The following is a 27,133-nucleotide window of genomic DNA, read 5'->3' on the forward strand; positions in this document are numbered from 1 at the left end:
GTGAGTTTGATTTATTTCACTTATGAGTATGGTCTCAAATCGCTTCCATTTTCTTACAAAAGCCTTGATGCCATCTTTATGTATAGCAGAGTAGTACTCCATTGTATAAAAATACCACATCTTTATCCATTCCTTCATTAATAGGCACTTGGGTTGTTTCCAAGATTTGACTATTCCAAATTGTGCTGCTATAAACATGGGTGCGCATATATCACTGTGGTATGTTTTTGGTTGTGGCAAAATGCCCAGAAGTGAAATAGCTAAATTGAATGGAACCTCTAATCTTAGCTTTTTGAGGAACCTTCACACTGATTTCCACAGTGGTTGCACCAGTCTACACTCTCAGCAAGAGTGGAGAAGAGTTCCTTTTTCCTCACAGCCCCTCCAGCATGTTGTTGCTTGAATTCTTGATGGTAGCCATTTTTTCTGGAGTGAGATGGAATCTGAGTGTGGTTTTAATTTGCATTTCCCTAATGACCAGTGATGCTGAACATTTTTTTTTTTTTTTTTTTGCCTTTTTCTTTTTTATCGGTACCAGGGATCAAACTCACGACTGCCTGCTTGCAAGGCAGGCACTTATGCCTCTGAGCTAAATCCCCAGCCCCTATGCTGAACATTTTTTCATGTATTTATTTGTCATTTGTATTTCTTCATCTGAGAACTGTATATTCATCTCAGATGTCCACTTTGGAGTTGGGTCTTTGAAGTTCAGAGGACTGATTTTTAAGAATTCTTTATATGTTTTAGATAGAAGCCCTTTATCGGAGGGACAGTTGGGTAAGATATTTTCCCAACTTGTGGATTTTCTTTTCAGTTTGTCGAAGATTTCTTTTGACATGCAAAAACTTTTTAATAAGATGAGAGAGATCCCAGTTGTTGATTCTGGGAAGTATTTCCTGTTCATAGTGATTTATGTTCACGAACTCTCTGCCACCCTTATGTCTTCAAGATTTTTACCTACTTTGTGTTCCAGCAGGTTTAGTGTTTCTGTTTAGTATTTAGATCTTTGACCCATTTTGACTTTAGTTAATTGCATGGTGAGAGATACGGATCTAGCTTTAGTTTTTGGCATATGGAAAGCCATGTTTTCCAGCACCACTTACTAAAGAGGCTATTTTTTTCTAGTGAATGTGTTTGGCTATAGTCTCCAAAAATCCTCAATAAAATACTGCCAAATAGAATGCAACAAGGCATCAAGAAGATTATACACCATGATGGTTTGAGTGTTGTGGCTATAGTCTGGTCTAGTCCATTGATCTTTAGGTCTGTTTTTATTCTAGTACCATGCAGATTTTTATCCCAGTAGCTTTGTAGTATAATTTCAAGTCAAGAATCATGATCCTCTTGCCTTTGTTGTTGAGAATTGCCGTGGTTATTCTAGGTCTCTTCTGGTTCCAGATTTAGGAGAATTTTCTCTAAATCTGTGAGGTATGCAAATGATATTTTGATTGGAATTGCATTAAACCTGTATAATAATTTTGGGAGAATGGCCGTTTTCAAAATGTTCATTCTTCCTATCCAGGAACAAAGAATGTCTTTCCACTTTCTGAAATCCTCTTCAATTTCTTTTTTCAGAGTAATGTAATTTTCACTGTATAGATTTTTTACTTTATTAGATTGATTCCTGAATATTGCATTTTTTTTGGATGCTATAGGGAAGGATGTGGTTTTCCTTATTTCTTTCTCATGGATTTTGTTGTTTGTTTACAGGAATGCTATTGATGTTTGAGTGCTGACTTTGTATCCAGCTACATTACTGAATTTGTTTATTACATCTAGAAATCTTTCAATGGAGTTTTGGGGTCTTCTATGTAGAGTATCATCATCTGCAAATAACTTTGGTAATTTAACTTTTTCCTGACCTATCCTTATTCCTTTTATTTCTCTCTTGTCTAATTGCTCTGGCTTACCTTTCCATAACTATGTTAAATAGGATTAGCAAAAATGTGCATCCTTGTCTTGTTTCTGATTTTAGGTTGAAAGTTTTCAGTTTTTGTCCATTTAGTAAGATGTTGGCTGTTGGTTTATCATATATGACTTTTATCAGATTGAGGTAAGACCATGTCTTAAGATTTTCTGTAGGGTTTTTATCATGAAGGGGTGCTGGATTTTGTTGAAAGCTTTTTCTTCATCTGTTGAGATGATCATGTGATTCTTGTCTTAGGTTCTGTTGATATGCTGTATTAGGTTTATTTGATTTGCATATGTTGAACCACTCCTGCATTCCTGGGATGAATCCCACCTGATCATGGTGTATAATCTTCTTGATGCCTTGTTGCATTCTATTTGGCAGTATTTTATTGAGGATTTTTGCATCCATGTTCATTTTAGGGAAGTTGGCCTGAAATTCTCTCTTTTTTTTTGAAATTCTCTTTTTTTGGTTAGGTTTTTCTCTGGTTTCAGTATTAGGGTAATACTTGCTTCCAGGAATGAATTAGGGAGAATTGCTTCCCTTTCAGTTTCACTAAAGAGTTTGAGGAGTGTTGGCATTAAGTCTTTCTTGAATTTCTTGTAGAATTCAGCTGTGAATCTATCAGAATCTGGGCTTTTCTTTGTTGGTAAGGTTCTAATTACATTTTCAGTTTCATTAACTGAAATTGGGTTATTCAGCAGTTTTATATCTTCCTGGTCTAGCTTTGGTAATTCATATGTTTCTAAGAATCTGTCCTTCTGTGTTGTGGAACCAATGTGAGTAGGTATTGTCTTCTGTATTTGAAGTAGGTATTGAAGATCCTCTGTATTTCTACAGGGTCTGTAGTGATTTCACCTTTGTCTTTTTAAAAAAAAATTTTTTTTTGTCTTTTTCCTTTTTATCGGTACCAGGGATCGAACTCACGACTGCCTGCTTGCAAGGCAGGCACTTATGCCGCTGAGCTAAATCCCCAGCCATTTCTTTGTCTTTTTTGACACGGGGGTCTCGCTATGCAGTTCAGGCTGGGCTTGAGCTCACTTTGTAGCCCAGGCTGGTCTGGAACTTGCAACAATCCTCCTACCTCACTCAGCTTCCTGAGTGCTGGGATTACAGGCGTGAGCCACCATGCCCAGCTCATACCTTTTTCATTTTTTGTGGTGTGGATTTGAGTTTTTTCTTTCCTCTTTTTGATAAGGTTGGCTAGGAGCTTATCAATTTTATTTATTCTTTCAAAGAAATCAACTCTTCCATTCATTAATTCTTTGTATTGTTTCATAGTTTCAATTGCATTGATTTCTTTCTTTTTTTTTAGTCTTTTTCGTTTTTATCGGTACCAGGGGTTGAACTTACGACTGCCTGCTTGCAAGGCGGGTGCTTATGCCGCTGAGCTAAATCCCCAGCCCCAATTGCATTGATTTCTGCACTCATCTTTATAATTTCCTCCTTTCTTTGGGCTTTGGGCTTGACTTGGTCTTCTTTTTCTGGAAGTTTGAGGTTCAGCATCAGTTTGTTCGTGTTCATTGCCTTTTCCTGATTTGTGAGTTTAGTGCTATAATTTTCCCTCTGAGGACTGCTTTCTTTGTGTCCCACAAGTTCCGGTAAGTTGCAGTTGCAGTTGCATTTTTGTTCAATTGTAGATATTGTTTAATTTCTTTTGCTTTTAGTATTCTGTTCTTGTGCTGAATTTCTGAGATGCTAATTATTATATGTGTGGGTGAAGATTTATTTTGCTTGTCACTAACTGGGGTTCTATATGCCTCACTTACCTGTGTATCAGATTCTTTTCCCATGTTTGGAAAATTTTCTGCCATTATTTCTGTGAATAGCCTTCTTGTGTCATTTATATTGATCCCTGCTTTTTTGTGGACACCTATCACTCCTTTGCATCATTATATAGTTTCTCTTTGTTGTTTACTGGTTCCTTGTTATTTTTAAGAGATCTTTTGTGATCATATAAGCTTCCATCCTATTTTCAAGGTCTGAGAGTCTATCTTCAGCTTCATTCAAGCAGTTTTTCCAACTTTCAATGAAATTTTTAATTTCCTGAATATCCCTTTGAATCTGTTTCATGCATTCTAATTCTTAAATTGTTCATTCAGGATTTCCATCAGTTTATGTTACTCAATTTTTTAAAATCTAGATCTTTAGATAGCATTCAACATTTTTTTCATAATGTTTGTCATTTCCTTTTTTACCTGGGAGATTATTTCTGATCTGATTTTCTCTATAGCTTCATCGAGTTGTTTCTTTACTTCAGTTGCTGTCGTTTCAGAAAGTTCACTTGTGTGATGTCCAGTGCCTTCCATTTCAGTGTCTCCTGGGTTTGTTCTTGGTGGGCTGGAGGACTGAGACTATCTTGCTGCTTTGTTTTGTCGTTTTCCTCTGGGACCTGTGTGGCTGCCAGGCACCCTCCAGATGGATTGCACTGGAATAGTGCACTGGGCAGAGCTTTGATCCTCCCACAGCCATGTGGCTAGCTCCCCCAAACTGTGTCACTGGAGCCTTGCACTGTAATGGGCAGAGTTTAGAATCTTCAAGACCCATTGGCTAGTCTGGTCTCTCCCTGATGGATGGCTGTGGGACTCTGGGCAGGGCAGGGTTGTGCAGGGCGTGGCATCTTTGTGACCTGTGAGGCTGATCCTGTGTTTCCCCAGTAGATTGCGCTAGGATGCTGGGCTGGGCAGAGCTCAGGTTCTCTATGCAGCTGGCAGGAATGCACCCCCGGAGTTCAGTGCCAGAGCCTTGTGCCTGGTTGGGCAGAGTTCAGAAACTCCAGAACGCATGCAGCTAGCTGTAGCAGGACCTTCGGTGTATGGTGTTGGTTCCTTGTGCCTGGCTGGGTGGAGATCAGAGCCTCTGGGCTGTGTAGTTGCCAGGACCAGTTTTACTAATTCTTATGTATCAACAGATCTGTCCCTTTCTTTTGAATTGTTCAGTTTATTGATGTACTATTTGTGAAGTAGATGTTAATTATCTTGTTGGTATTGGCAGTGTCTGTTGTGATTTTACCTTTTTAATTTTTAATTGCCTTAATTTGGGTTTTCCTCTCCCTTTTTGATTATATTGGCTTAAGAGTTTGTCTATTTTGTTTACCCTTTGAATGACTCTACCCTTTGATTCATTCGGTCTTTGTATTCTTTCTTTGGTCTTCATTTTATTGATTTCTGCTCTGAACATTATGCTTTTCTTCTTTCATTAGCTATAAGTTTGGATTGTTTTTGTTTTTGTAGGATCTTGAAGTGCATTAGTAGGCTATTTGAACTTGCCTTTTTTTTTTCCTTCCATTTCTGCTATGGGCATTCACAGCCATAAACTTCAAAACTGCTTTCATTGTGTTCCATGAGTTCTTTTTTTTTTTTTTTTGTACTGGAAATCGAACTCACGACTTCATGCTTGTCTGGCAGGCGCTAAGCTAAATCCCCGGCCCCTGGTCTGTGAGTTCTTGTATGTTGTACTGGCATTGTCATTTGGTTCTAGAAACTCTTTATTTCTCCCTTGATTTCTTGTGTAACTTATTGTTTGAGTATATTGTTTAGTTTCCATGTGAATGCATACTGTGTTTTTTTAATTGCTGATTTCTAATTTCATTGCACTGTGATCTGATGACATGCATATTATTATTTCAGTTGTTTTACATTTACTTAAGCATGCTTTATGGGCTATTATGTTGTCTTATTTCAAGGTCAGTTCCATGTGGTAGTGAAAAGGGAGAATTAGTATTTTTATACTGTTGAATAATCTGTTAAGTCCATTTGTTTGATGGTTTTGTTCAACTCAAATAATTGTTTTTGATATTTTTTGGCTAATGAATCTATTCATTTGTGATAGTGGATATTGAGGCCACCCATTATAATTTTAATATGTTTATCTGGATTTTTCTCTCCAGTAGTATGTATGTATGTATGTATTTATTTATTTATTTAGGTTTTTTGGTACCAGGGATTGAACACATGACTTCACGCTTGCCAACCAAGCGCTTATGCCACTGAGTTAAACCCCTGGCCCTGTTTTATTGTTTTGGAAACACTGTCTCACTATGTAGTTCAGTCTGGCCTTGAACTCACTATGTATCCCAGGCTGCCCTCGAATTCACAGTGATCCTCCTGCCTCAGCTTCCTTACTGCTGGGATTACAGATACGCACCACCATCCCTGGCTCTGTACATAACTGTACATGAAATTTGGTGCCCTGATTTTTTGGTGCATGTATGTTAATAATTCGTAGTTCTCTCTGTTGGATTGTTCCCTTAATCAACATGTACCAACTTTGTCTCTTTTTGATCTGTTTTGGCTTGAAGTTCATTTTGTTAGGATAGGTGTACCTGTTATTTTTTGGGTTCCCCTGGCATGTGGTATTATTTTTCATCTTTTGAGTGTTTAGTCCGGGTTTGTTTTGGGGTTTAAATGTGTTTCTTGTGCATAACACACTGTTGAATTTTATTTTTTCACCCATTCTGCAAGTCTTTGTCTCTTGATTGGGGGAATTGAGACCATTCACATTTGGAGTTTGTAACTGATCAATATTGAGTCATTCTTGGTAGTGCGGTATTTTTCTTTTGCTGATTCCCAGTCATTCCCTTTGAGTTAACTGGTTACCTATCTCATATATTCACTCTGAGATTTTTGTCATTGTTAGTTTCTTTGTGTCTTTGTTGGGTATCCCTCAGGATTTTTTGGAGTGCTAGTTTAGTGGTCATGTATTTCTTTAGGTGCTCTTGTAAATGTCTTATTTCTCCAGTAAATTTTTTTTTTTGTACTAGGAATCGAACTCACAACCTCACATTTGCCAGGCAGGTGCTTATGTCACTGGGCTAAATCCTTGGCTTTTTTTTTTTTTTTTGAGACAGTCACTCTGTAATTCAGGTTGGGCTTGAACCAGTTGTGTAGCCCACGCTGACCTTTAACATGAGGTGCTCCACCAGCCTCAAACTCCTGAGTGCTGGGATTGCAGGTTTGTACCACCATGCCCGACTCTTGATTAATTATGAAAAATAGTTTAGCAAGATATATTAACCTGGAAAAAAAGGTATTAAGCTGGATTGGATTTTTTTTTTTTTTTTTTGGAATTGAAACACTTTACTTCACTCATGTTCTCTTGCTGTTTAAGGTTTGTTTTGAAAAGTCTGCCTTAATTTTAGTGGGTTTACCTGTAGAAATGATTTGTTGTTTTTGTCTAACAGCTTTTAAGATTCTATTCTTATGGTGGACTTCTGGGATTTTGACTATGATGTGTTGTAGAGAAGTTCTTTTCTGTATGCCTCACTTATATATATGTTAAATTTTTTTCTCTTTATTTGGAAGCTTTTCTGCTATTTTGATAAACAGGTTTTTTTTTTTAATGCCATTTGTGTTGTCTTTTGATTTTTTACTAATTACAGTTTATCTTAGTCTGCGTTATCTTGCAGTGTATGCTCTATTTTTCATGTTTTCTTATTTCAAAGTATGTCTTATTATTAATTGGACAATAGTTCTGACACTGTCCTCTCATTGGTCTTTTTTACTCACCATTCTTTTAAAGCAGAAGTTTTAATCTACTGAATTTCTATTTAGAGCCTTTTAATGAACCCTATTTTTTTTTTTTTTTTCTATGCTGATGTTTCATGTTTTGCCTCTTGTGGTTCAGCTTTATGTTGGTGTCTTCTGGAGACTTGCTGATTGTTTTATTTGGTCCAATAGCTTATTATTTTCTGTGAGCTTGCCAAATGCCTTTTGGAGGTTTTATTATCTCCCTTGATATCATTTGGTGTAATTTGGGTGTGTAGTTTTGGTTGCCTCCCCTTTGATACTCCGTGAATCAGCTTTCGGGGAGTTGGATATTTTGGAAGCATTTTGTTGGCTTGTCTTCTCATGGTTCTATTTTTGTTTGTTTGGTTGTATTGAGGTTTTTCTGTTGATGTAGTGGAAATTTTGTTTGTTGTATGGAGACCTCTTTAGTTAATGTCTGTTTTTCAGTAGTGTCTTGTGTACATGGCTAATTATTTGTCTTTTCCTTTGTCCCGGGATCCAAGTCTGCTTGTTTGTGATGAGAGGTTGCATTGTATCTGGCCCAATTCCCACTTTTCCAGGAATGGCCCACAGTATTGTTAATGACCCCAAGGCAATCTAGATATTCACATTCCATGTCAAGCAATTAGTAGAAACAGCGTGTCACCTTGTGTATCGTAATAAAATCAGTATAACTTACAGCATCAAATACAAACTGAATATTGTGAAACCGTAAAGACTAATAATGTGTCACTCTTAATTATAAAAGAAGGATGTATAATTATAGTATGAACACAAAGACAAAATAAATATTGATCTGTTATTAACCTATAGTAAATATATACTAAATGGGACAACTTTACCTGTTCTAACAGTAGAACAGTATCTAAAGCAATAGTGTAAAGTTAACTGGCTACCTAGAAATTCATAAAGCTTAGTAGTTATTAGTTATACTCATAAAAGCAGCAAGGTTGAGAAAATGAAAAAAAAAAACACTGGAAAAATTAGTCAGTGGTATATGTAAAAGAGGAGAGAAGGTAAGAGGGGGTGTTAGAAAACAGTTACAGGAAAAAAGATTCAGGAGAAAGAAGGCAAGATAAATGGAACAAGAACAGGAAATAAAGCCAAAGAGAAAAAAAAGTTGAAAGGGATAAACAGAAAAGGAGAGCAAAGAAACTAAAAGATAAAGAAAAAAACTTATCAAAAAAGCAAGTGAAAGAAAGATAAAAATAATGCAAGATAGGAAAAAAATTAATTCCAAGAAAACATTCCTGTGTATTTGATTTTTTAAAAACTAGTTCTGCAGTCTTGGAATCTTGCCAGCCATAACTTTCTGTGCTCATCTTTAGGACCTATGGGCTTTTGAGGTGCCCCTTCACCAGAGACCCCTGTCTGTTCATCCCAGACTGTGGTCACTGTTGAAGCCAAGGCATACCCTTGCTCATGTTAGTAAATGGGAAGTGTGATCAGCCCTGTGTTTCTTCCTGGGTGTAGACTGCAGGATGGGCTCAAGTAGGCAGTTGGGTTTAACGTTTGTAATTGTGGAGTCCAATGACTCCCGTCTCTCTTCTGGTGTTGTCTTCAAGATCAGGCCAGTTGGTTGGTCCTTATTTCTGGGGAAGCAAAAGTAGAAGCTGGCTTGGATTTGGTAGATGGGGATGCTCTTGGTTCAGGCCTGGCTGGCACTGCTCGTCTGGTGAGGGCCTGCAATGGTGAGCTGAGGGGCACAGTCATTGATCCAGTGGTGGTGAGTTAGATAAAACCTGGGTTTTGATATTTGCATCCTTGTTGCAGGGTTCATGTTTTTCTGTCCACATTTTTCTTAAGAACTAGTAATTTGATCTAGTGCATCTTTGTCTGAATATAATGTAAACCATATACCAAATTGGAATTTTTAGGGGACTAGTGGGGTTTGAACTCAAGACCTTATACATGCTAGCTAGGCATGGATTATTCTACTGAGCTATACCACCTATCCCCATGAAATTTGAATATTTTTGGTAATTATTTTTAAGAATGTAAAAAGAAACTGGTAAAAATGGTTTTAATTATGTGTTTTGACTGAGTATATCCATACTGTTATTTTTAAACTTTAGGAATATGGTTTATATTTTACACTTACAGCACAATTAGGGTTTTCTATATTTCAGGCACTTAGGAGCTGCCTGTGGCTCCTCAGTTGAACAAGCATACAGATGTAGACACTGGATAAGACTCAACTTTTTTATGTTCCTGTTTGGTCACAGAATAGGAAGTACCTGATTATTGCTTTTTGGTGATATTGTAGCTTACTCAATGCTTGTTTGGATCCATTAATTCATTAGAACTTGCAGAGTGATAATATTTTATCAGTTTACCTTCATTTGCTAAATATAATACTTCTCTCCAGGGTTATTTCCTATCCTCAACAATTTGCTTAACCAAATTAAATTCATATAGAAAAGTAAAAGTAGGATAAATAATGATCAATCATTTTTATTACCATTTTCTAAATAATTTATTTTTTCCGGGGACTGGGGATTTAGCTCAGTGGCATAAGCGCCTGCCTTACAAGCAGGCAGTCATGAGTCCAATCCCCGGTACCAATAAAAAGGAAAAAGACCAAAAAAAAAAAAATTTTTTTTTTTTCCCTGCTGTTTTCTAAAGAAGTAAAGAAAGAGTACAGTAAAATCTTGGCTTGTGAGCATAATTCATTCCAGAAGCATGCTTGTAATTTAAAGCAATGGTATATCAAAGGGAATTTCCTCATAAAAATAATGGAAACTCAGATATTCCTTCCACAGGCATAGTTATTCATTTGAAAATGATTGCAATACGGTTGTAGAAAACAAAATAATAAAGAAAATACAAAATATATAGAAAAATAAATTACTTTTTTTAACCTTTGAAAACCTTTGCGGCTGGTGTTTGGGAGGCGGGAGGCGAGAGAGGAGAGTTTTGTATAGGATGACTTTACTGTCACTAATGGAAGCAGTGCTGAATCTTTTTCTTTTCATGCAACTTTAATAATGAATCTATCAAATGTCATTTGTTTTTGCCTTCCTTTGAGGATTTCTCAGAAATGTGACATTGCATTGTCGTCAAACAGATTCATTGCCAGAGCCTTATTTGGGTGGTGCTTTTCTACAAAATTTTGCTCTGCTTACCACATTCTGCACATCTTTGTAATCTCATTTGAAGAGAGGGATTTCTCTGCCTTTTCCTCCTCCTCCTCCTCTGCAGATCTTCTTAGTAAGCTCTTGATCACTTACAGTCTCGCCCGAGAGAATAACAAGACAGAGAGACAGGCAGAGAGAGACAGAGTCAAGCAGGGACAGAGAAGAAAGGGAAGAACCCCTAAGTTGTGATCCTGTGATGTTCGGTGACATGCGTTAGTATTGGAAAACATCCAAGTGAAAGTTTATTAGATGTGTTTTCTCATCTTGCAGAACACTTGTGGAACAGGTTACTTGCAAGGCAAGGTTTTACTGTATTTTTTTCAAGTGTCATTGTGAAGTCAGGATTTAAAAGATAGTTTCCCCCCTGGTTAGCCAGTAGGAGTGTCTTTAAGGTTGCTTCTGAATTCTTTTGAGGTGGTCCTGATAGCTTTCTTGCATCCAGGTGTATTAGTCAATGTTCTTTAGAAAAACAGAATCAATATGGTATGTATTGGTATGTACAGGCCAGGGACAAAATATATCCTTTGAAGGTATGCCTCCATACCCCATTTCCAAAATTTCTACTAGTACTACTACTACTGCTACTTAGTAGCCCATTAAGCTGTGACTCCTTTAATGGATTAATGGACTCTTGAAGGGAGAGACCTTATGATTCAGTCATCTTCCTGAGGCCCACTTTTGCAATGGATGTGGTCTACTGCTGCAGTGGGGAGCAAGACTTCAACACATTAGCCTTGAGCGGGTGATGAAGGTTCATATCCCAGCCAGAAAACCTAGGAATGGACACTTCCCAGTTTGAACGTGAAGGCAGGAAAAATGTGCTATTTTAGCTCCTGAGCAGTTGGGCAGAAGGGGGTCAACGTTTTTTTCTGTTCTATTCTTTCCTTCAACTAATTGGATAAAATCCACCCACATTAGAGAGGCAAAGTGCTTCACTCAGCCTATCCATTCAGATGTTAATCTCTTCCAGAAATACCCTCACAGTAAGACTTGAGCAAATAACTGGGAGCCCTTGTGGCCGAGTCCAAATTGGTACATAAAATTAACTAGCATATCCGGTATAACATGTTCTGGGCTCATTTTGTGCAGTTACCATACCACATAGGGGACCCATCATTTTTCATTGGAACTCCAACCTTAAATAAAGTCTTAGAAATATTTTTGTCAGTTAATAAATGCCCTATGATGATTCTTTTGATGATCAAAACATACTGAGATTAGTAATTTTTAAAGCTATTCTTCAGAGTGATTATTTCTGGAGTTTCATCAGGAAAGGTAATTTCTTAATAGTCATTAAATTATCTTATTAATGACAGTGACAAGGTCTTGGTTTGACCTTGAGCTTGCGGTGCTGTTTCTGACTTAGCTTCCCAAATACTAGGGTTACAGGTGTGTGCCACCATGTCTGGCTTAGTTTGTGATAAAATTTGAGAGAAATACAGAATAAAAGCTGATGGTGCAGGCATACTTAGAAAAATGCTTGTATATGTTTATGATTCTCTCTTTAAGCATAAACACAAATAATTCTACCTCTTAACTTAGAATTACTGACATCATTGAGTTTTACCATCTTGAATTTCACAGAAAAGGAAATTGAGGCTTGATAGGATTACATCCAAAAGATGAGAAGTATAAAACAAAAGAGGCCTGAGAACACGGAGAGAGAGAACCAGCAAACCCCTGCCCCCGGCTGCAGTCCGGCTTTCTCTGTGGCGGACACGTGGTGTGGAGGGGGGGGTATATAAGTAGCCTAAGCTTAGGGTAATGCCTTAAGGCCATTAGAGATGCACAGGCATCTCATTGGCACACGTTTGGCGCCAAGGGCAGATTCCTAAGGGTGGGGGGAGATAGAGTCACAGGTAAATCCCTAGGGGCGGGGGAGATAGGAGCTCCCTGGTTCCGGTTGAGGCTTTTCTGGCTACAGAGTCTTGTCTGGGCCAAAACCCTTTCAAAGCTCAGTTCTGGTTAGTAGGAAAGCTGGACTAGAACCCGAGCCACTTACCTTTTAGATTAGTGTGATGTAGTGGGAGAATACCAAATCAGACCAGCAGGACTCAGGCTCTTAGTGTTGTCATGTATTAGCTTTATTCCCTTGCAGAAATTCATTTTCTATTTACCTGTAAGCTAAAGATGATGTTATAAGGTTACTATGAGTTAGCCAAAATAGTGTGTGCGCGCGTGTGTGCATGCGTGTTTGTGAAAGAGACAGATGCATGCTAAGTGCATGATGTACTATTGATTTACAACCCCAGCCCCATAAGACTATTTTGAAGAAGCCAATAGTGTGCTTAACACATTTTAGGTATACTATATATTTTGAGTTTTCTTGTCTTTGTACTTTGCAGTGTTTTCTTGTATATTGTTGCTACTTTTTTGAATCAAACATCAGGTATAAATTAATTGAAAATGGTATGTTTTATTGTATTGGCTACTTTGTGCATAGTTTTTGCTTTAGCAGAATTATTTTTCCCTAATAGAATAAAAAAATTGATACTTTGAATTTTTTCTGCATTACAATTATTGAAGTTTAGATTGAATACCTCAAAAAAAAAGCAAGTAACAAGTAAACCTGCTTTTCATCCTGAAGTTCTTTATGCAAAATAATTTCTGTTATTCCAGTTTACTGTAATTACTGAGCATTGAACATATATTGAACATGTATGTACACATATATCTATATGTGTATGTATTTATGCCATGCCTGGTTTTATTGACGTACGTGGCATTGTCAAGAGTTAGGCAAGCGATCTGTCTCTGAAGTAAATGCCCAGCCCCACGAATATTCTAAATTGTTTTGTGTGTTGTAATGATGCAGCATACTCATGTTCATGCTTGTGTTCTGTTGCAGTAAACATGTTTACAAAGGCCAAAATTAATAGATGTTTAGAAGTAGCTTTGATGTTCTGAGATGAAAGTTGTGCTGCCATACCAAATGCTAATGTTTTTAATTCCATTCTCCCTGTCTCTTTCTGTCTCTGTATGTCTGTCTGTCTCTCAGTCTCAGTCTCTGTCTCAGTCTCTGTCTCTGTCTCTGTCTCTGTCTCTGTCTCTGTCTCTCTAGTATTAGGGAATGAACCCAGTGCCTTGCTCATGCCTGGCAAGTGATCTACCACTGAGCTACACCCCCAACCCTTCCATTCTCCTTTAAAACACGAAATACTGGTTTGAATTCCATGGAGCAAGCTATAAGTATTATTAGCCTGTATGCTTAATGTGAATATGTAGAGAAAAAGCATAGAAATTACTTATCTTTGAAAAATGCACTTTTAAATTTAGGTTATTTCCTATTTGGCTACAGTTTAAGAAACATGTTACTGAATATGTCAATGTTGACTTTCATGTGACATTAATAAATGGCAGGGCTGGGGATTTAGCTCAGTGACATAAGCACTCGCATGGCAAGCGCCAGGTCGTGAGTTCCATCTCTGGTATGGGTTGGGGGCCACCGCATGTGTTGTGTGGGCTTTAAAGTATGATTGTTAATGCCTAGTGTTGTTTTCATAAAGTTAATAAATTCTGTTTAAGGGGTTATGGACTTCAAATTGGGAGACCCACATATGGCATACTTTTCATTTTCTTTTTGTTTTTCTATAACTCAGTTTGTCTGTAGCTACCTGTAATTCAGCTTTTACTTCCAGCCACCAAAAAACAAAAATCCACTCACTGTCATTGTAACTCTCTTCTTGTTGTATTTATCTGATATAAACAGATGTAAGTTCTCTTCATGTTCTTAAGGATGTCATCTCTTTACCTCCTTTGTACTGTATTTTCCCTTTATCTCCTGAGTGGCAGGTCTTTTTCTCCGTTATTGGTTTATGTTCTACTGTGTCTCTATCTCAAGACTGTTGTAACGTTTGTACTGCCACTGCCAGTCTGTCCACCTCCAGGAGGCTGTTTATTCATTTTCTTGATTTTGCAACTCATTACCTTGAAATCTATGTTTCTTTCTTTGATCTAAACTTAAGGCTCTCTTTTCTAGCTATTTTATTTGATAGCCTTGTTACTATAACTTTCAGTTTGTCTGAATTAAGTCTTCATTTTAGAAATAAAATTTTATGATTTTTCTTCATATTGTCTTTGGTGCTGACACTATCATCCATCTAGCCCCTTATTTTATTTTTATAAATACATGAGTTTATTTAAAGACAGGGCCTAGCTATGTTGCCCACATTACCTTGAATTCCTGGGCCTCAAGAGATCCTCCCACCTTAGCTTACCGAATAGCTGAGTATAAATACCCAGTTATTTATTTTTTTTTCCATGTATTTTACTAGGGATTGAACCTTCTATTGTGAAAACTGCTATGCCTACCTGGCTTTTTAAAGTTTACTGCATATCTGATACCTGTGTTACTCCTGTTTATCTCTTAGTCGATATTAGGTGTGTTTCTTGGCCAGTTGGAAGAGCTTGCTAGGATTCTTATTGTCTACATTACGTGGTGGTTCAATCAGAAACAGTTCCCTCCCCTCTTTTTTCATGATGTTGGGGATCAAACCAGGGCCCTATGTGTGCAAGGCAAGAGCTTTACCACTGAGCCACTTCCCCAGCCCAGAAACATAGTTCTTTAGATGGATGAACTGCAAATGTGGTACTAGTAGTGCTTGGTGAATCAGGTTTTAAACAAACTGGAACAAATGCTCAAAAACTAAATTTGCATTGTGGTACAAATGGGGAATTTTTGTGTTCATCTTCAAGTATGAGGTTTACTCAGTAGGTATAAAGGATTTTTTATTTTTATTTTTGGTTTCTTGAGAGAGGGTCTTGCTATGTAATTCAAGCTGGCCTTGAACTCATTATATAACGCAGACTGGCCTCAAACTCATAGCAATCCACCCACCTCAGCCTCTCAGATGTGTGCCACCATGTCCCAAAATTTGCTTTATATTAATTATTTTAAAAGCCAGTGTGACTTCTCTAGAAGATATGGTAAGTGCTGAAGCAATCAGCATAGAGAAAATAGCAAAAACTATTGAAACTAGTACGTTTGGTTCTTTGGAGAAGAATTATAAAGAAAGATATTAGTTAGTTGGTGAATGTTTTGTTCTTTTCTTGATAGCTTTTCTGGAATGTGTTCTTCTTTGATTTAGTCTACCAGAAATTCAGTAATGAGTATCACACTTTGGGAAAAATGAAGTAGAAGAGGAAATCCTGTTTTGCTAATAGAGGAACTTTGCCAGATTGGTTGTATATATCCTATTTTCTGTAGTATGAGTTTTACTGGTCAAATCATAATTTTTAATAGTTTGATTTTGTTTATCTTAATCTAGATTTTTAATAATGGATATTATTGTTAACATTGATTTGTTAGCTCAGTTAGCATTGATGGACTTTTTTGTGTGCAGTAAAGATAGATCTGTAGCATTGTTTATGCCTTTATAGTATTTGGTTATATGATTGCATCTTTGAGTCTTCTGATGTCTTTAATTTATTTATTCAGTGTTTTTGAAATTTTCTTTAGAAATGTAGCGATATTTCACCTTGATTGGCTGATTCCTAGGTATTTAATTTAATTTAATTTAATTTTTTAATGTTTCTGTGAATGGAATGTTTGCCTTTCCAGCTAGTTCATTATTGGTGTATAGAAAAATTTTCAATTTTTAAAAATATTGTTATTTATCCTGTTACATTGCTGAAAGTGTTTATGACCCCTAAAACTCTTGATGGAGTGTTCAGGGTTATTTAAGTGGGGATTGCCATATTGTCTGCAAGTAGAGATTATTTGATCTCTTGCTCTCCTATTTGTATCCCTTTTATTTCGTTCTCTTGCCTAACTGTTATTGCTGAACAAGAGTTGTGAGAGTGGACTCATGTTGTCTTGTTTTTGATGTTAGGAACAGTGCTCTCAGTTTTTTCCCAATTTTAGTATAATTTTGTGTTTGCTTTGTTAGGAGTGAGGAGCAGGAGGTGTCTGCAGTACATTGCTTTACTGGTTCCAATTTTGTTCTTTGTTTTTTTATAGGCCCGCAGCTGAATGCACAGCTAGAAGGTTGGCTTTCACAAGTACAATCTACAAAAAGACCTGCTAGAGCCATTATTGCACCGTAAGTTTTAAGTGTTTCCACCAAAAAATCATTCATTATTATTAATAAATGATTATTCACCAAGAAGGTATTTATTATTATGAAAGTTGAATTAAACATAAAATGAATTATCTGTAAGTTGAATTAAACACACAAAAAAGATGCTGTATTGATGAGCTGAAGACCTTAGTTTTCGCAATTAATGTGGTTTTCACTTAAAGCAGTTGGCCTCATGATTTCTTCAAATACAGTATTTTCAAATTAATTTTGGTAATATATTGGTCAGCTTTCTTCTTACCAGTACAAAATACCTGAACTTAAAGGAGGAGTAGTGTATTGTGGCTCAGCTTCAGTGATTGTGGCTGTTTCCCAGTTAGGAATGTTAGGATGGAAGGGCATGGGAGAGCAAAGCTGCTCACTTTGTGACAGCTGGATCCAGAGTGCTCCCAGGGGAGGAACACCAGCATGGTAGACTGTCCCCAGGATGTGCCCCCATTGATCTGCCTCCTCTATCCGGCCCCGTGCCAATAGCACGTTCACCTATGAATTGTGTTTCTGTAAACTTAGGTATGCATATATTACTGTAATATATCTTTAACTCTTTTGGGAAGATACCTAGAGGGGGACTAGCTGGGTCAGATGGAATTTTCAGTTTTAGTTTTTTTTGAGGACTCTCCATACTTATTTCCATAGTAGTGTATTAGTTTACATTCCCACCAATACTGTAGAAGGGTTTCTTTTTCCTTGTAGCCCATAGCATTTGTTATTATTTGATTTCTTGATGGGCATTTTTTCTAGAGTAAGGTAAATGCTCAGTGTTGTTTTTATTTGCATCTCTAATGGCCAGTGACACTGAACATTTTTTCCATGTATTTAGTGGTCACTTGTACTACTTCTTTTGAAGTATTGTATCCTAGTGAATTCTATTTTATTTGATTGGATTTATTTTATTTTGATTGGCTACCTCTTCCTGTGGCTAATTCTTAGCATATATTTTCAGGTTAGAAAATTATTTACCTATAAATATTTTCAACCATAAATATTAAAAAAATTACTGGATTCTTTTTTTCTTTTAATTTACATTATACATAGATTATATCTCTTGATAGGAGAATTTATTCTTGTTCATTCTGTTATTTTTACTCATCTGATTGGATAATATCAAATATTTTGTTTTTGCTTACTAGTCCTATCTTTAGACTGATAAGCCTGATTTATTTGTTTTTGTGGTACTGAGGCCTCTTACCTTCTCTGCCAGTAAGTTAATCTCCAGCTCAATTTAAATTTGTGTTACATTTTCTGTCTTAGTTCCCATCTTATTACTGAGACTTAATACCCAACACCTTCAGTGCTGAGGAGGAAAGGTTTATTTTGGGTTGGAGTGTGTAGCGGTTTCAGTTCATAGTTAGGTGGTTCCAAGAAGGGTTGAAGGGCAGTGGGACATGGCAGAGAAGAAACGGTTCACAGTGTGGCTGGCAGAATACAAGGAGATCAATGGAGAATCGGGAGAGATAGATTGATTAGTCCACTATTGAGTATCAAGCCCCCATGACCTAATCATCCCCTAGGTTGATGATTAGGTCATCATCAAGGTTGTATGAAGGTTGTATGAAGCTTTGGGTGGAGGACATCCAAATAAGGTTGTATGAAGCTTTGGGTGGAGGACATCTAATACAAACCATAACATTCTACCCCTGGTCTCCAAAAGACTCATGTGCATCTCTTTATGCAGAATATTAAAGATTTGCCAAAATTCTAATAGTTTCAGCATTGCTGAAAAGTCTTAAGTAGAAAGTTTCCTCTGAGATTTCAGGCAAGCTCTTTTCTGTGGACTCCTATGAAAATCAAAAAGACAATTAAACACTTTTTGAGCATACAAAGGCAGAGAGTAAATATTTCTTTTTTTTTTTTCCTTTTTCATTTTTATTGGTACCAGGGATCGAACTCACGACCGCCTGCTTGCAAGGCAGGTGCTTATGCCGCTGAGCTAAATCCCCAGCCCCTAGAGTAAATATTTCCATTCTAAAAAAAGTAAGGGGATAAAAAGGAATAGGACCAAAGCAGTGCTGAAACCCCCAGGGGCAAACGTTAACTCCAGTAGGTCCGTGTCCAGCACTCGGGGTAAGTGGTGGTGATATGTGAACTTAAAGGGCTTGCGTGGCCCTGCCTCCATGACACTGCTGGCTTTGTTCAGTGCTTGTGATTTCTTCAGACATTCCACCTTTCTGGCTTTTCAACTTTCTGGGGTCTCCCCTGTGCTTTCGGGTTCACACTCACAGCTTTACTAACTGCTCTCTTTGGGGCACATTGCCTGGTCTCCCAGGCGCTCTTCTGAAATCCGCTTGTAAACCTTTCTGACTCCACTTGCATTGTGTAGCACCACATGAATGACACAAAAGTGTGCAGCCAGCCTGCTGGAATAGTCACCAAAGTCCTTTTGCATATTGTTGGTGACTGCGGAGGCAGAGTGCCTGCCTGGCTGGCTGAGCGCTCATACAAACTGAAACCCGTTGGGAATCAGTTCTCTAGGTATCGCCTCTTCAACGGCGTGCCTTGGGAATCTTTTCTCACAGCAAAGTCTTTTCCTTTTGCACTTTTAGGTTTGTAAAGGATGGAGCCTTAGTGGCTTCTCATATTCTCATGAGGTATTTTTCCTAGTGCCTATTCCAAAAGACTTTGCTTTTTAAAATGCTGATTATTTTATCAATCAAACTTCCCTCTGCTCTATCTTTGCAGGCCCTAACTTTACTTTCTGGCCAAACTCAAAAGTTTTTTTTGTTTTTGTTTTTTTTTTTAAAAGCTAATAGCCTCACACTTGCCAGGCAGGTGCTTTTGCCACTGTGCTAAATCCTTGGCCTTAAACTCAAAAGTTTTAAAGTCATTAAGTTGAGGTTTTTACTCTTGATTCTCAAGGTGGAGTTGGCCTCAACAGTAGACAGCTTTGAAATTTTCAGTGCCAGATTTCTTACGTTGCCACTCCTTATCTCAGTCTTCCTGAAAATTTTAGGACAGGAGCAAAATGAATACAAATTTTCTGTCAGAGCCTAACACATGGTCCAGAGTACAACTGCCAGTGAAGTCTTTGTTCCCAGTTGAAAACCCCTGAGCCTGGCCATTTTGGATTGGGTTTTTTTTTTTTTTTGGTCTTTTTTGAGACAGGGTCTCATTATGCAGTTCAGGCTGGCCTTGAACTCACAGTGATACTCCTGCCTCAGCCTTCCAAGTCCTGGGATTACAAGCATGCACCAGCACGCCTGGCTGGATTGCTTTTTTTTTTTTTAAAGACTAAACAGAAAACAACAAAACAAAGCATTCTCATCTGAGTTTCCACCATAATCTCCCATCAAGCTTGGTTTACAGTATTCTAGCGCTGCTCCTGCAGCCTGTGTCTTCAAATTTTTCAGGTAGTTACAGCAACAACCCCACTTCTCTGGTACCAAAATCTGTCTTGGTGGCTTTGTCTTTGCTGAGATTCACTACTTGACACCCAGAAATTGTAGGAAGAAAGGTTTGATTTGGCTTATAGTTTGTAGTGGTTTTAGTCCATAGTCAGCTGTCTTCAGGATAGGGCAGCATGGCAGTGGTACAAGGCGGAAGACAAGTAGCGGACAGCGTGGTGGGTAACAAGGTCCTGGAACAGTCAGGTGTGGTAGTGTACGCCTATTGCCGCAAGTTTGAGGCTGTCCTGGGTTAGTACATTTAAGACCAGCTTGGACTACTTAGTAAGAGCCTATGTCAAAAAAACAAACAGAAAAGAATAATTTAAAAAAAAAAGATGCAGAGAACAAAATACTTTTAAAGTTTAAAATGGAACAAATTATGTGATCTTTGCATGGTTTTTAATACATGTACCAATTTTGCTACGTTTGCCATAGTTACTATATTTTTTTCTAAAGGTTTTTTAATCAGAATATCTTGATTTTGAAACTCATAATTAATGGAAAAATTATGCTTCTTTCGTAGCCATGCAGGATATACATACTGTGGGTCATGTGCTGCCCATGCTTACAAACAAGTTGATCCATCTATTACGTAAGTAATTTATTTAGTTTTTTTTTTTTTTTTTTTTTTTGGTACCGGGGATCGAACTCATGACCTCATGCCTGCCAGGCAGATGCTTAGGTCAGTGAGCTAAATCCCTGGCCCAGTTTATTTAGTTTTAAGTGGGAGAAGTGTGGGAATTATGTAATAATTGCTTTATTACACAAGTAATTTGTTTTTTATTTCTGTTGCTGTTATGTACTCAATTATGACTTGAACTCTGCTTTGGTTAGTAAATTGTTTCCTTCTGAATCTATTAGAAGGTTATTTTAGTTTTTTATTTTTCTTTGAAAATCTAGAGATGAGCATTTTAAGAAAAATGCAAAGCCCTAATTATTGCAAGTTAATAAGTTATATTTTAAAATTGTGATCACTAAAAGAATAATTTTTCATTGACAGTGTAAGGTACTATACTTGAAATATTTTAAGAATTAGGCAGTGAATTATTTGAAGTGTGTTAGTTCTTAATATTTCACTGTTAGCTTTGAAATTAGCTTTTTTTTGGTGTGTGTGTATGGGGTTAGTGGGAATTGAACTAAGGGACTTCATACTGAATCACCCACCCCTGGGACCCTACGTTTGTTTTGGGACCAGGTTTTGGTAAATCATTAAATTGCCCAGGGTAGGACTGAATTTGCAATCCTCTGAAATTAATTTTTTTTTTTTTTCTTTTTCCCTTTTTATCGGTACCAGGGATCGAACTCACGACTGCCTGCTTACAAGGCAGGTACTTATGCCGCTGAGCCCCTGAAATTAATTTTTTAAAAACACTTTCTAAGAAGTTAAGATGGACTAAGTAATATGTTACTTGAAAATAACAAGCTTGCAGATTTCAAATGCTCCTGCTCTGAATAGCCACCCAAATATCTTTGCTGAGTAGTTTATTTAAATAGTTTATTTACTTATATAGGCTACCATATATAATATTAGATATTTAAACTGAATATCTAATACTTAACTGAATAGATAAGATGACCATCTTGATTCTATCAAAGGTACATTGTTAGGTAAACTGTACTAGTAGAAAACTAACATAGTAATTTAAAATAAGTAACTCACAGCAGGTGTAAGTTCAAAAAAATCACCCGTAACCCACTTGTTTACCTTTGAATAATTATTTAAACTAAAGGGAAAAAAATCCTGCTTTTTAATTTTTATGTTAATATTCTCTTCATATTATATTATACTTGTGTTAAAAAGAAGTAAAATAGAATTGCCAAGTAGTGAAGCTTTGATTAGTCCTGCCTTACACATGACGTTTTTGGGAAGTGTCTTTAACAAATATATCTTAATTACCTAATATGCAACTTAATGTATTTCATAAATTAAGCAGAAATGAGGGATTAAGTTGAAACTTTTGAAGACTTTTGAAAGATTCTTTCAATTGAGGTTATTAACCAGCTATAATCAAAGTTAGTTTAAATAATAGCTTTTCCAATATCTTTCTTTTTGGAAGAATTTTGATAATATCATTTACTAGAGGTATTCCCCTAGAATTAGACTTAAAGTAGAAATGTGTAAAGTAGTGTGGAGTCCATGTTGGTAGAGTGTAAAATATGAATTAAATAAATTGATATAAAAGAAAAAAGAATGGGGGAGGAAAAAGACACTGAAGGCTGATGAAGGACTAAATAGAAGATAAGGGATGTAGTTGGAAGCAGATAAATTAATTGGTAATATGTTATCAAATAATTCATGTAATTATATAATAGTCAGACCCTGCATAAATAAATTTATCAACGTCTAAGTGTAAATAAATAAATTTATAAGGTTTAAGTGTAAAAATAATGACAAGGCTGGCATGGTGGTGCACTCAGGAGGCTGAGGTAGGAGGACTGTGGTCAGTTCGAGGCCAATCTAGGCTACAAAGTGAGTTGAAGGCCAGACTAAACTGCATAATGAAATCCTGTCTCAAAAAAAGGCAAAACAAAAGCCAAAAATACCCTGACTCTTGCAAGTGGTCCTCTCTGTGAACTGCAGGGTTCTAATAGTCTTTTGGAAAAATGGAGGAAAAACGTCCTTTTGGGAAGTTTGACAACTATAGAGGAGAAAAATATGAGAGTTGATCCAAGAGAGAAGCTTAAATTCTGTGTGACTAGTTTGCATTATTATTTTGCATAGTAATCCATTTTCTCCATGCCAGTCGATATCCCCTTCTAAAAATGTAAATGATATCCTGTTACTTTTTAGAACTTAAAAGTAGTGGAACACAGTGCAGCCTTGATGGTACACGCTTATAATCCCATCATTTGGGAAGCTGAAGCAGGAGGATTACTGGGAGTTTGAGGTCAGGCTGGGCTACAATATTAGCTCAAGATCAACCTGAGCTATGTAGTGAGACCCTGTCTCAGAACAAAACAAAACAAACCAAACCAAACCAAACCAAACCAAACCAAAACAAAACAAAACAAAACAAAACAAAACAAAACACAAGAAGTGGGGTACAAGTATGACTTTTTTTTATTGTACTGGGAATCAAACTCAGGATCTTGTGCTTACCAGGCAGGTACTATGCTGCTGACCTATATCCCTGGGCACAAGTTTGATTTATTTTTTATTTTTTATTTTAAAGATAATAAAACCCAGCAAAACAAAACAAAACAAAGCCAATCAAAACAAAGCAGTGAAATTTGTACGGAATTTTAAAAACCTTTTATCTTCACTTGACAGCTACAGTTTTATCATTGGCATTAAATATGTCAGTTTTTCTTTGAAGTGGGAGGCTCAGTTTGTTCATTTTTGGTGAAATTCTGCAAAATACCTAATTTTTTTTATCATATAAAGTGTTAAATTGCATTCTAAAGGCTCAAGATTTTTTAATGAAATTAGTTAAAGTTGGCCTTAAAAAAAAACCTCTCGGGGCTGCCAGGGATTTAGCTCAGTGGCATAAGTGCCTGCCTGGCAAGCATAAAGTTGTGAGTTTGATCCCTGGTACCAAAAACAAAAACAAAAACCTGTGAATAAAGGGAAAACATAAAACTACGAATGTATGTTAGTTTCACTTTAATCATTTTTCTAGTGTAGCAGCAGTTTTCCCCACCCTCCTTTTTGCACTTTATGTGCAAATCCTAATACAGTGTGAGGCAGGTAACTTCCTGATGAAAGTAGTTTTAATTTTGTATACTGTAAAGCACTGGGAATAACAGGAGTAACAATTCACACTTTGATTACTGCTGTGATAGATCTTAAGAGGGTGATTTGATTTAAATTATGGGAACATTGGAGAAGACATCTCAGAAACTGATTTTTAAGCCAAGCTAGCAAAGAACAGGGAATTAATTGTACCATGTGTGAAGTAGGCATAGTTGTTAATGTTATCAAGGAGCTGTAGAAAACCAGTGTATACCCAGAGGTTCATAATGGGGAATGGTGCAGAGAGTAACACAGGAAGGTACCAATTCATGTTGGACTCTAAAACTGTGCATTTTAGATTTTACCCTTCGACCATGAAAAATCATGAAAGGCTTAAAAGAATGAAAGTGAAATGAGGTGATTTGTAGTCAAAAAGGTCACTTGGCTTTTAAGAAATTTCTAAATGGAACATTTAATTAAGTTCTCTTGTGAATTGATGATTGTAAAATCTTTTCCTGACTACTCCTAAACTTAATGAAAAATTCAGGATGTACAGTTACTTAGAATTCAGTACTTATAAGTTTGACTTTAATTCATATTTTCCGGAAAGGTTTACAGGACAGAAGAAGAGAATTTTCATTTGGGGCCGTATGTCATTATACTGGAACATATTACCTATGTTCCAATAGTTGGAATAAGTAGTGAAAAAATACTAAGTATCTTGTATACAGAGGTTTATATATTAAGCACACAGATTCTCCTGATCATAGTAGTTTGATAAATGTGAATTCTTGAGCTGTTCACATGTAAACTACATTTACCTCTAGGACAGTGCTTGTGATCCCTCCCATTATTTCATATCAAAGGTTTTTTTTTTTTTTTTAAAGGTTTCTTTTACTTTACTTATGTAGCAACAGCCAGGATATGCTAATATTGAGAAGCATTCCTTTGAAGATAAAGACAAAGCACACTGTAATTAGAGGGAAGATGGCATGCTCTTACTACCCATAGTACTCATATGCCTATGGCCTTGGTGTTTGTGGATCTAGCAATCTAGCAAAAAACAAAATTACATGAACTTTAGTGTACCCTACCTAATACTGCTGTTAGGATTTAGCTAAGAAAGAAACCTATTTTGAGATTATCATTGACTTAACATGTCCCCCTTTTCCTTTTTAATGGTATCTAGCTATTTGTGAATGTTAAAGTATCACTTTTGTAGGGGGGTCAGTGCTGGGGATTGAACTCAGGAGCCCTCTACCACTGAGCTGTATCCCAGTCCTTTTTTTTTGAGACAGGGTCTCTGTGCAGTTCAGGGTGGCCTTGAGCTCACTTTGTAACCTAGGCTGGTATCAAACTTGCAAGGATCCACCTGCCTCAGCCTCCTGAGTGATGTGATTACAGGTATGAGCCACCATGCCTGGTTTATCCCAGCCCTTTTTACTTTCATCTTTTTTGAGACAGGGTCTAGCTAGGTTGCCAGGGTGGCTTTACTCTGGCAGTGCTGCCTCAGCTTCTCAAGCAGCTAGAATGACAGGAATATAGCACAGCCCCTGATGGGTACATCACTTCTAAGGATTTAATATTGATGAGATTAAACTGTGTTTTCTCAGTATTTCTTTAAATGAAATGTGGAACTTCACTATCTTGGCCATGGGTAAGTTTCCACTAAATTGGAAAGAATCTCTTGGGAAAGCAGATTGGTAGGGGCTCTTTTTCTCTCATGTAGGGTGGGTTATATAAAACTGCAAGCCAGGAAAGTAGTCAGGTATCAGAGAAGTTAATCAGGCTTCCAACAGACCACCAGTGTTTATTTTTGGAGCAGTGTTCATCGTTTAGCCATTTCTATATTGGTATTACTTATGAAATTTTTCTGTGCTGTGGGAGTCTAGATTGACATTTACAGATATTTAGTATTTTATATTTCTTAGATCATCTGGGAGGGTTCTGATTTTAAATATTAAGTCCTTCTGTCTTGTCATAGTTCAGGAGCTCCAGTGGCACAAATGGTTAGTGCACGGAACTTAGGCCTAGAAGTCATTTCTCTATCAGAAAAATGCCATTTTTCATATGTGAGTCCTTTTTTCTCCTTCCTTTAAATTTATATTTTAAAGGAGATGGAGGTTTCATCAAGCTGGCCTTGAACCCCTGGGCTGGGCCGAAGCTATCCTCTTGCCTCAGCTTCCTGAGTAGCTGGGACTCCAGACTCAGGCCACTGCATCCTGCCCTACCTATTTGGTTCTTAGTTCATTTTATGCTTGACATGTATTCAAGAGTCCTAAACATTTCTTAATTACCATTACATATGTATTAGACTTTAATGGGCGGGTGCTTTTTGGATAGGGTCTCCTTGTGTAGTTCAGGCTATCCTTGAACTAACTATGCAGCCCAGGCTAGCCTCGTACACTGCAGTCCTTTTGCCTGAGCCTCTGGAGTGCTAGGGATAGAAGTGTGAACTAGACCCCTGATGAGATTTTTTAAAAAAAATTTTATTTAAGGAGAAAAAAAAAAAAAAACAGAAAAAGGATACAAGTTATACAGAATTTCAGAAAAAATAAACACTTAAGAAATCACTAGTTAATAGATTACATATTGTCATCTTAGAAATAGTTGTTCAAGTTACAAAATTAAAGCATATGGAGTGGACATTCAAACAGTGAGACTGCAAACAGTTCTGTTCAATGATCCAATAAAACTCAGTAATATGGTTACCTATCTTATACACTTAAATATACATGCAGTTATGTCCTTTAGAGCACTTTCTTTTCCTCTCTTTTGTACAATGACAATTATACATTTTGGGTTTTATTACTCCCACTGTTCTTACTACTTTTTTTTGAAGAGAGTAAAACCAAATGTGACATAACAGGACAGAGTCAGTCAAATCAAAAGGATGGACATAATACATAATGTAAAAACAAAATACAAGGTGATCAACAATGGTTACCATAATGCCTCTTGCTATCTTAAAAAGAATTGCCTATATCATCTGATGAGATTTTTAAAAAAATCAATTTTGTGTGTGTAAATATATATATATATATATATATATATATATATAATTTGTGTACATGTGCAGGTATATATATGTGTGTGTATATATGCTGTTAAGAACAGAATGGTATTTCTTAGTTCTGTTCATTTAAAGATCTGTAAATTTGGTCTGTTTTTCTGAAATGGTTATTTAATTGATGATCAAAGTGATGACAAGAAGTGATTATTACAGTGCTAATAACACATAGGAAGGAGAAAAGTAGAAGAGACCAGAAATGACCTGAAAATAAAATGTTATATTGCTTGCTGGCTGTAATCTCTTGAAAAGATTTTAGAACTCCATAAACTGTGAATCATTGATCCATACTTTTTTAAATAATTTTTTTATTTTCAAGAGAATAAAGCTAAGTAAAATAAAACAGAATAAAGCCTATCAAAACAAGACAGTATAAG

At 36.7% G+C, this 27,133-nt stretch overlaps 1 protein-coding gene across 4 annotated transcripts in view; it reads left to right on the forward strand.

The window, feature by feature from the left end:
- Memo1 (mediator of cell motility 1) overlaps nt 1-27,133 on the forward strand; it is a 113,876-nt gene that overhangs the window by 37,774 nt on the left and 48,969 nt on the right. For all 4 annotated transcript variants that reach the window (XM_063230205.1, XM_063230188.1, XM_063230208.1 and 1 more), the window contains 2 exons: nt 16,513-16,594; nt 20,537-20,605. In XM_063230205.1, coding sequence (XP_063086275.1) covers nt 16,513-16,594; nt 20,537-20,605 — 151 coding nt within the window. The remainder of the gene's footprint in view (nt 1-16,512; nt 16,595-20,536; nt 20,606-27,133) is intronic.

The sequence above is a fragment of the Cavia porcellus genome, unplaced genomic scaffold, assembly GCF_034190915.1.
Source record: "Cavia porcellus strain 051 isolate PalLab524CR breed Dunkin Hartley unplaced genomic scaffold, mCavPor4.1 scaffold_1, whole genome shotgun sequence".
NCBI classification, from domain to species: Eukaryota; Metazoa; Chordata; class Mammalia; order Rodentia; family Caviidae; genus Cavia; species Cavia porcellus.